The sequence below is a fragment of the Condylostylus longicornis genome, unplaced genomic scaffold (assembly GCF_029603195.1).
Source record: "Condylostylus longicornis isolate FDR11 unplaced genomic scaffold, ASM2960319v2 ptg000044l, whole genome shotgun sequence".
Classification (NCBI taxonomy): domain Eukaryota; kingdom Metazoa; phylum Arthropoda; class Insecta; order Diptera; family Dolichopodidae; genus Condylostylus; species Condylostylus longicornis.
In genome coordinates, this window is record NW_026578013.1 from 11199864 (window position 1) to 11211708 (window position 11845).

General features: G+C 26.3%; 1 protein-coding gene across 1 annotated transcript in view; it reads left to right on the plus strand.

Annotated features, from left to right (window-relative positions):
* LOC129610347 (triple functional domain protein) overlaps nt 1–11845 on the plus strand; it is a 133665-nt gene that overhangs the window by 18923 nt on the left and 102897 nt on the right. Inside the window, exon 2 of the mRNA XM_055522902.1 lies at nt 8965–10766. Coding sequence (XP_055378877.1) covers nt 8965–10766 — 1802 coding nt within the window. The remainder of the gene's footprint in view (nt 1–8964; nt 10767–11845) is intronic.

The following is an 11845-nucleotide window of genomic DNA, read 5'->3' on the forward strand; positions in this document are numbered from 1 at the left end:
TTTTATGTATTTCATCATCTTCATCTCATTTATGCTCTACTCGTATTGCGAATTATGAGATTGGAAATCTTCTTCTTTAATAAAATAATTTCCATATTTTACATACACATACATACATTAGTAAAAATATTTGTAGTTTATATAGTGACGAGGGGACTATCCAATGGATTGTTTTTAAATAAGTAAGATTCTGATTTTAAAAAAAATATTAAATTATTAAACCAATACAATTGAAAATTCTTAAAATTCAAAAGAAAAAATTATTTGAACAGATTAGCAACAATGAAAACCTTACTTTCACTTAAGAAAATCCTCGTAATTTTGATAAAAGTTTAAGAGGATTATCTTGGAAATGTTGCTCTTGCACTAATCTTTTCATCAACTAAAATTTTCAAAGACCAAATTGAAAAATCTTTCTCATTCTCATCACCATAGAATAATTTTTTTTTAAATTTTAAAACGAAACTTTCTTCAATTTCATATATTCTTAGGAAAATCAAATTTGACAGAATGCGTAGGTATGCAGTGGAACCTTGCACTTCTGAAAAACTTAAATTACGTATATGTAGGTCTGTGTGTCCGTGTTTTGTTCCTGTATCTCAATTTTATTTATTTTTATTTATTTATTTATATAATGATTTCAGTTCCTTCTAAGAAAAATTCGACCGAATAAAATTTTTGGGAAAATCGATTTGCCAGCGGTTACACCAAGTGAGTATATTTAATAAACCTACTTTTTTCTTAATTCAATTCACTAAGATTGATACATATGTATATGTATTTTTCTTAAAATTCGAAAAATATGTACTTAACCCTTTTACTAAATGGCATTATTCAGAAAGTACACATTGCGATAGCTTGGTTAGGTTCTCTACATAACAGATTTTAAAATTTTAAGTGCAAGAAACATTAAATGACATTAATATAAATCAGAACTTTTAAATAATTCTAAATAATTAAGTTATTTTGTGTTCAGGAAATTAATTTTTTCTTTAGAAATGATTAGTTATGGGTTGAAAGATATGTCTGTAGTAAAATTCTTATTGTAGAAGGTTTTGTCAATTAAAATATCGTATTTTGTTATTATGGATATAAAAGCGTCACATTCCTAAAAATTATGCAGGTACATAAGTATATAGGAACATTTAAATTACATAAGAACAAAACATTAAATATATAGCCATTGAATTGCCCCATTCCAATTTTAACCTCACAAATTTGAATAACAAACCAAAATTTTAATAGTATTTGAGTAGCTAGTAAATTTGCATCAATTTATTATCACTTAATGCAGATAAGACTTTAAGGATAAAATACATACTTAATTTTCTTTTCAATTAGGATATTCAAAAATGTTAAGAATTCACAAAAGAAAAAAGAGAGAAGAAGTTGTCGTTTTTGTTTTTATTTATTTTATTAATTTCAAAAGTATAATATGAATATTAAATATAAGTATGTGTATGAGTTGTATGTAAATTTATGTTCATACTGCCTTCTAAGTAAGTAGGTATATGTATTGGTATGTGTCTATAGTTTTCGATGACCTCGAAATTATATCAAAAATGTTCATTTATTATAATCACATTATAAGAATTAATTTCGAATATTTTTAAATTATAATTTTTTATTGGTGTTCTGTGTGTGTCTGTAATACGATATTATAAATTTAAATATTGTTTAAGAAATGAAGAGAAGAGTGCCTGAGTTTATCATGGAATTTTGTTGTATACTTTTAGTTAAAAAAAAAAACAAAACTTCTAATTAATTAATTCATTTTTGATCGTTAAAAAGAATGGTTTGAAAAGTATTAAAGGTTTACTATACATACATTCACATATATGTATGTATGTATGTATACGTATATACATATATAATTTATGTGCGCTGATATTCACCTACTTAAATGTTTTTGTTTGTTTAAAATACGGTATTTGGGTTTAGCATACATTCTATTGGGTTTTTGAGATTATATTTTTGGAAGTTCAAGCTACATTTATATACGTATTTAAAGTTATATACATATTCAATTACGTATATATATATATATGTACGTATATTTATTTATAAATATGAATGTAAATTTTGTGAGGCGGTATTAAAAGCGTCATTTATTCTTTTACAAAAATTTGTGTTCAAATAGAAACTTAAAATAATTTTTGTGAAATTTTAGTAATTTTTTATTCAATTGTGAATTTTATTATATTCTTAGTTAACTGGTTTTTGGGTCTAGAATCCGGCTACAGAAAAACTTTATTACTTCGTTCGTGTTTGGTATAATTTTTTACTATTACTCTTATATTTCAAAATAATTGTGAGGCTTGTGATTTTAATTAACGTTATTATTAAATATGAGTGAGCACCAAAAATTTCACTCTCTGATTGTCATAGCTAATACCTTATTTAAACTACAGCTTACGTAGTGTCAATTTAATTTTTTATAGCATTTTATTCTCCTGTAATCAATTTGCAGAGCATAGAACATTTCATAAAAAACATTAAAATTAAATTTTAAAATTTTTTTGGTGTAATGCAATTCCTATTGCGCCTATAAATTTTTTAATTACGACATTTTAATTTTGTATGATTGATTCCATACAAGCATTTTCAATCAAAATATTTCATATACATATTTATAGAGAAAACAAACAAATATCCGTGATATTCGGTACAAAAAGTTGTTAAATAAAACTTGGCAATAAATTTTTAAAACAATGGAATTTTATTGATAATTTTATTATGATTTTATGTCTGCTTTGTATATTAGATTTTTCATTTAGTACTTATTTAATATTAAAATTGTGAGATCTCAATCATTTCTAAATAATATTAGTAAAACTTTTTAAAGTTTTAAATTTTTCAAAATTTTCTTCAGTTAATAGAATAATTTAGTAGATAAATTTGAATTTAATTGCTAAAATATCGAAATTTAAACAGAAATCCTAGAAAATATAAAATAGGTTGTCCACTACTTTAAAGTAAACTCTGTTATTCAACAACTATTTAGAGTATTGCCACATTAATAATTAATATACTTAGTATGATTTATTAAATTCAAACAGTTCTAATTCAATGTATGCATCTACGTAATATGCATTTTCATAGATCAGTAAAAAGATGAATTTTTCATAAGTATATTTTTAATAAGAGGCATATAACTCTTAACGGATTTTTGTATTAATGGGGATGCAATTAAATTATAAAAAATATGTAAACTTTAAAATATTAGAAGAAATTCAGGTTGGTTGCCCAAATCAATTGAGGGTAGTAAAATTAACTGGGTCAAAACAGTAGATCTTATTATATTTGATATTATTAGAAGTGAATATGATTTTTCAATTATCAATTAAATGTAGTATGAAGAATAGTAATCTAGTATATGTGTATGTATATACAACATAATGATAATCTGTGACTTAGTTATTTTATTTGAAATCTTCATTCTAGATTAATTTGTTGAAACGATAGCCTTAACACTTAAACAATTAACTTTTAACATAAAAATTTAGTGTGCTAACTACACATCCAATACAGATTTATAAAATATTGCTTAGTGCATTTGGAAATTTAACTAAACTTTGAACGTTCTACAACTCTACATATACAGACGAATTTTAATCGCTCATTTTTCAAATTAACAAAATTTACATTATTCATTTCTATGGTTTATCCAACAGTGGATCTGATTGATATTATTCTTTTCATATAATATAGTAAAAATGTAAACGCAATAATATTGTTAAAGAAGTAACAAATATAGTGAGAAAATCGATTTAAAATTTCAATTGAAAATATTCTATAAAATTTATAATAATTTTTCTTTTTGGCGCCATTTTATTTCTTCTGCTTTTGTTGTTATTTTTAGAAGATATTAAAAATTTAATTATAAATTTAAATGTTTTATATTAAATAAAGCTTTTAAAATTTTTATTTGAAATCAATTTAAATCTTATGGAAATGAAAATAGAAGAATTTAAAAAATTTAAATTAAATATAACAAAGGCAACTTTTTCTATCTACAGGATGCATTAAAAAATTATAAATTTAGTGTAAATTTTTTTATTACATAAATTATTGTTACATCAACTCATTCAAGAATGTTAGGAATTCGTGTTGAAACCATTACATGGAAAAAAATTGTTCTTTATCATCAAATGAAATTAAAAAAGTTTATTCGCAAATTATTTTAGTTAATTGTGTTAAAAATGTTTATTTATTTTTCTTAATGCATTTTATTCGGAATTTAAGGCTTCAAACTAAATTTGAACATAAAATCAAACCTAAAATTTTAGTAAGCTTATACCTGTTACAATGTCAAAAAAATCTGATTCAAAAAAAGACCGCAATTTCTTACTGCCTTGTTTAGCATACCTAAAATAAACTCATACATAAAATTTCCTGAAAATCATTTCACACGAACTGGAGATAAGCATATAGACCGACATCTGTCTAAAAATAGACCAACGAAAATTTAACGTCCGAAATTAGGTGCCATCACATAATCTCTTTAATTGTGTGCAATGCGGTCGGTAATAAAGATAAATAACGGTAATAGCGCCATGGTACTAAAGTTTTGGTTAAAACCATTTCGACAGATGTTATCAAAAGTCATAGCTGGAAAATCAATAAATATATACGAGTACATACAAAAGGGCGTTATCGGACTTCTATGGAAACAGTAATCCCAAAAATTTTAATGTGTGTAGCTAAATTCGATTAAAAATCTTTATGAAAGAAATCACTTCAACTAAAATTAATTTGATACTGCTACATTTTAAATTATGGTGGTTTGCTTATTGAATAATATTCGATAATTTATAAGTAGATCCAGTTCCTAAGATTTTTTTGTAGTACTAAATGGAAAGTTCACGTGTTATCAAAGGTTTTAATGATAGAGAATGCTCTTATTAGTATAAATTTTTTTTTAAAGAATTCTCGTAATGAATAAAAGTGAATAAAATTAAAATAAATGCCAAAATATGAAAGGCTTCAAATGGTGACTTTGTAAATTTTAATACCGAGTTCAACTTTTTTATATCACCCTATATATTTCTACATAATAAATATTAATATCAAAAATTACCTACTTAAATTATTTATAGCGATTTTATTTAGTTTCTGTTTTTAAATTAGTTCATTTAGAGAATCAATTTAATTCTAAATGAAGATCCCCCAACCCCAAAAGCATAATGAATATGGATTATAATGTTTTTTTTTTTTTTTACATATAAGCACGTTTTTAGCGTACACAGTAAAGTTATGGTAACTGAACCTTTTATAGAATTATTGAGTTTTCTGATACTGTGGTTTTGTTTTTATTTAGAACTTCTAATACATTTTACTCACCATTTCATTTTCCCTTACTTTTCATAAGTTTCGCATTTTCAATATATTTACGACTTGATTTAACTACATCTATGGCATACTAAAATAATTTTAATCAAGTTTTGATAGTAAAACATGGAACTGAAAAAATTTAAATACAATAGTAGTTTCATTTCTACTTTGAAAATATAATTTCGATTTGAAACTTTATAAATTTCGATCTACAATTTCGATTTCTAGCTTGTTTTAAATATAAATTATTATTAAAGCAATGTTTCACCATAATTACAATTAAAAACTGCATAAGCCGAAGTTGGTAACTCTCAAAATTTAATCCATATCCAAATATTCATTCATGATGCAATTTTGTTGAAGTTTAAATGATACATCTAAAAAAATTTTATTAAAAAATTTTTCAATTAGTTTAATTCTGTTTATTTTTTCAAGTATAAAGATTTGAGATAGAAAGCTAAAATTTCTTAAACAAGTAGAAAATTTCTCTTCTACAATTGTAGAGAAACAATCTTGTATAGATTATTTTTTTAAAGAAAATTTTCACTTAACTTACTTTCTCTTCCTTAAATCCCAGCTTTTAAGTGGTAATTCCGCTGAAATCATAAGAAATTTTTGAGTTACATAAACCCAAAAAGGTTGCGACTTTAAATGTTCTATTTTTAATAAATTTGTAAGAAGATTTGATTATGTTAACTAAATTCTTCTTGTTAACCGTAATTTTGGACCACTCATTTGAAAATTTTTGATTTCGTTCAATAAGACTTTTCTCATAAATGACAAATCCAAAGTTCTAAAAGTATCAGTCTTATACTTAACTTGCTAATTTTTAATTAAAATTTTTCATATAAAACATAAGAAATAACAATTTCTTAATAGGACGAGATTTAATCCTCACTATTTGATTGAATTGCTTTATTTGTTTTACCCCAGTCATTTTGTTTAAATTGCCTTGATTCGACTGTATATTATGTATAAGTAAATACAATTTCAATAGTGGAGGTCCATTTTTAATATAATTCCATATAAGAATATGTATATTAGTTTGCTGATTTTATAATGTGATGTGAGGTTATAACTATATATATATAACTAGTACTATATCTGTATATATGTATTAAAAATGAAATGATAACTAAAATAAAATGCAACAAAGAATTGATTGTTGGATGCCAATAAATATAAATTCAAATTCACAATGAACATAATTGGTCTGATTCACTTGAACTTTATTAAGTTATATACAAATTATATTTATGTAATATATGAACATATATATACAAAGCAGAGCATTATTATACTATGTATAAGTGTATGTTAAGTTATAGTTTTAATATGTGATTTGCTTAAATTATGGGAATACAATTAAATGAAAATATTTTTTTATTTTTCGGATTATTTTCTTATTTCAAATTCTCAACAATAATATTGAAATGAAGATAGAACATATACATACATATATACCTATATATGTGTGTATTGTATCTAAAATATTTTATGTTTCAGATAAAAGCTGAATAGGCATATAAGATTCAAGATAGAAGGAGATTTTATTTAAATTTGCAAGGATTTCAATAGCCATTCTGTTCGTTGACTTTTCTATTAAAATTTTAGTATAATTTTTAATAGAAAGTTCATAAGTCAGTCATTTATTACTAACATTTAAGTAAATGGTATAATATACCCTCATTTCACTCTTAGACGTGATGTTATTTATTTTCAAACCAATAAAATTATCATATTAAGATCCCTCCTATATACAATACAGTGTTCAGTTGAACAAGAGAATTTTTTCCAGTAGAGCATCATTTTGATTACCCAAACCTAAATCTCTATAAAATATAAGGTTCACACTTAAATTGTTAAAAAGTGCTCGTTTGCAAAATTAGCTAGAACGTATGCACTTTTTGCATTAATACGGTATAAGTAATCTTTCAGAAACAAAACTAAACTAGGAAAAGATTTCATCATTCTACATTACTTAATAACATTACTTACGTAATCGTAATTTCCGATAGTACTCACTTCTGGATCTTTTACTTCTTAAAAGAAAAGAATATATTTCAAATCTACATAATGTACTTACATTCTTTCAAATTTTGTAAATAATAAATTATGTAAATAAATTATTGAGCGGCATTAAAATAATTTTGTAAAAGTGAAGGTAGCATGTATTAGAAATCATGCCATTCGATAAAAACTTAAAAAATGCTAGCTGTAAAATTTAGTAGGCCCGACTAAGATATATTCGCTTGTGTGAAATTTCAATATCATGGCTTTCATAGTTTCTAAGATATAGTCAAATAAATTTTGAAGTTGCAGCTACCCTAACCAGTATCACGATCATATGCAATTTGAATAGGGTTCTGGCATTTACTATAATAAATCATTTGTGAAAATTTGGTAAATTCAATTCAATTTTTTTTCAAGTTATCGTTGGGACAGATGGACTGACGGATAAACGAACAGACAAGGCTAAATCGACTCAGAATTCGACGTTGGTCTGAAACATATACTTACGTAAGTCTATATATCAGACCATTATATCTTAGCGTTACAAACGGTAAGGGAAATTTAATATACATTTCGAACACACGTTCGTAAGGGTACAAAAATTTAGTTTACTGCAATTCTTATCGGTATTTTAAGGTACCAATTGCCGGATGCAACTATCAAAATTACCTTAAAAAAAATCTTCACTCAAATAAAACCTTAGATAACAAAATCTTGTTTCTATTAAATTATGCCCTAGACATAATAGGTTTAATATATACTTAACATAAGTTACACCATTCTTGTTCAGCTTTAAGTGTATTTCAATAAAACGCAATCTAGCTAAAGAAATATTCTTTCCAATTTCTGCTTGTTTTTCTTTTTTTAATCAGAAATTATTTAATTCACGCGGTTCCAATTTGCCTTTTTTAAAACAAACATCTCTTAATATAAATTAGTTCGAAAAAAACGAAATAGCAAGAAAACAATGCATGAAAATAAAGTCTGACCTAAAGAAATCTTTTATGAGGTATATGATTTTTTCAAGTAAAGTTTGTGCATTTAATTGTTATCTGTTCTTTTGACTATAATCTTAATCGTTAATGTCATAATAAATAGTTTTTAAAAGTAAAAAGAATGCTATGGTAAACAATGGCGTTATGATTAAGGATTTTTATAATTCTAACAAAATATGCCAAAATAGAAATCTTAAATGCGGTTGTATATATATATAAAATTAAAATTTTTATGTTGTAATAATTCGCACTTATTGATTAAAAATCACCATTAAGTGAATTAAGGAAAGTTAAGTTTTATAATACTGCACTTAGTATGCAAATAGAAAATCCTTTTAGGTTATATGATTCCGAATTCCGTAAAGCTCTTTTAAGAAGAGATTGTTATAATTCTCAAGTGGAACATCATTTCGATCTGAAAATTGAACATATATAAACCTTTATTCTATTTATATGTTCCAACTTGTTATCGTTGTTATGATCGTTCCTTTTTCATATTGTCAAATTGTTCCGGTATGTTGTTGTAAACCTATATTTAGTATATTATATAAGTAAATGTTTGTATTTATAATTTTAAAATTGATATTAATTTTTGTTTTTCTATTTTCTCTTATATTTTTAGTGATTCAGCTAAAAACTTAGGATTTACTATTATAATAGATATGCGAGGAAATGGCAATTGTGCTACTAATGTGAAGACAATACTCAAAGTGCTACAAGAGCATTTTAGTGCTAATATTAATAATGTAGTTATAATAAAACCCGATAATTTTTGGCAAAAACAACGCGCCTCCGTTTCTAGTCATAAATATAAGTTTGAAAGTCAAACAATTTCAATAGATGCCCTTAATAAAATTGTTGAAACACATCAGCTGACAACAGATTTCGATGGTACACAACCATATGATAATCAACAATGGATTGAAGCACGTTTAGCTATTGAAGATTTCTTTTGGCAAGCTAGTGATATGGTAGATCGTATTGATGATTTACAAGAAGATTTAACACGTAATGATTTTGCTGAAGATGTTAATGGTGCTAAACATAGTTTAGATCATCACAACGAAATGAAAAAGAAAATATGTAAATTACCAGTTGATGACATTAAAATTCAAGGTCAACAATTAATTGCAAAATTAAATACTATAACATCACATCATCATCAACATCATCAACAGCAACAATCACAACAGCAACAACAGCAACAACAACAACAACAGCAACAATCTGGAATATGTGATGATGGATCTCATTCATCATCATCATCACCAGCTGGTTATAATCGTTCAACAAATCAACAGCAACCGCAGCAACAGTCACAACAGCAATCAAATCATCAGCAACAACAAAATTCAGCACATCAACCAACAACTGTTGCAAATCCAGATATGTCAGCAGCAATTAAAGTTGCAATGCGACAAATTGAACTAATACATAACGGTCAACAACATTTATTAACAATGTGGCAACATAAAAAAACCAAATTAGATCAATGCTTTCAATGGCGTCTGTTTGAGCAAGATTGCGAGAAAATGTTCGATTGGATATTACATAATCGGGATGTTTTTCAAATGAGTTACGTTGAAATTGGACATAACTATTCAGTTGCAAAAAGTTTACAAGATGAACATCAAAAATTTGCTGTTGCTTCAATGAATGTTTCTGTAAATATTGATAGGATATTAGCGGTTGCTGCACGTTTAATTGAAAGTAATCATTATGCTGCACAGCATATTAAAACATTAGCAACACGTTTAGATCGTACATGGAAAGATTTTGCTGCCGGTTTAGATGAACGAACCGCTGTCTTACAATTAAGTGTTTTATTTCATCATAAAGCTGAACAATATTGTAATAGTGTTTCATCATGGGCTGCAGCATGTCAAGCATCACAACCATTACCATCTGATATACAAAGTTTAGAAACTGCAATTAGAACACATCAATCATTATATGAGGCAATGTGCCAGGCCTATACCGAAGTACATTCAACTAGTAAAAAATTATTATATCAATTAGATCATTTAGTTCAGGTATGTAATCAACCACCTCCTCCTGGTGTTCCAGATCATCGAAAAAATTCAAGTTATAATAAATATGAAAGACAAAATCCAGCTGCCGATTATAGTGAAGGTGCTTCACATGTTTTAGCTGTGATACATCAAATACTCGGCCATCATCGTTCATTAGAAGCGAAATGGCATCAAGAAAAAATTAGATTACACCAAACATTAGCTCTAAGATTATTTCAAGAAGATGTTAAACAAGTATTAGATTGGTTAAAAAATCATGGTGAAGTATTTTTACGTAAAAATACTGGTATTGGTAGAAATTTACAAAAGGCAAGAGTCTATCAAAAGAGTCATGAACATTTTGAAAACGTTGCCCAAAATACATATAGTAATGCTGAAAAATTACTGTCAGGTAATTATTAATATTAAAAATTTATTAATTAATGCGGTTCATATCATAATTAGTTAATTATAATGGAATCACAGCCTTATTCTTTATCCAAAGATACCAAGAGATATAGAAATCGCACCATCGATGTGCTCTCAAAAAACGAGCGGCGTTATCGATGCCCCAATCGGTTCACGTTATATCTAAGCTAGATCGGAGCTGTTTGATCACACTGTTTGGACTGGCATCAACGAACAGAGTAGTGCCAATTCGGATACTGGGTCGCAGGGGCAACGAAATTGTTGACGAGGTGGCGTGATGTGGGTCTGAAGTCCTTTTCGGTCGGCACGTTCTCTTCCGTGGAGTGTCAATGCCTGCGGCAGATTTAACATTCTGCTTGAGGGGAGAGTCGAATAATTGCGTATTCACGATCTCCCCGGAAAAAATTTGCTTCTGTAATATATTGTACCTTTGTAAAATATTCAAGAACTTTACCAAATACGTTTTTATATCTCAGATTACACAATATTTAATTGAACCTGATTATTTTCGTGCCTCCGTTTTCTTTCACTGCTATTGAAGCAACAATAAATTGGTTGATTTAACAACATTTTCATTCACACAATCAGTTTTATTTTTACATAAATATATATTATGTATATATGTATACTAAGAGCTTTAGTTTTTTTTTTAAATTATTAAAGCTCTTGTGCTTTTTCATTAATAAAATAATTTTTTTCTACTTCGACACTCATCCCCCCAATCGTATATTTTAAAAAAAGTTCATATCTTACTACAATTTAAATTTCTTACGTATTTTATAAACTATATGAAAAACTGAATTTTAAATTTTATGCCTCTAGCATTAATATTGTATTTCTTATATACACACGTACGCACAATCTCATATCCTAAGTGACAACCCATGTCTAGCTTTCTTCTATCATTATCACAATTTTCGTTGTTTTTTAACATCTACTTTGTATGTGTTGTTGTTGTTGCAACAAAAATAAAAAAAATGTCTTTAAATTAAATTACACCTGCGTCAAGTGAAAATATTTTGCTAAATTATAATAATAATATTCAAACAACAACAAAATATC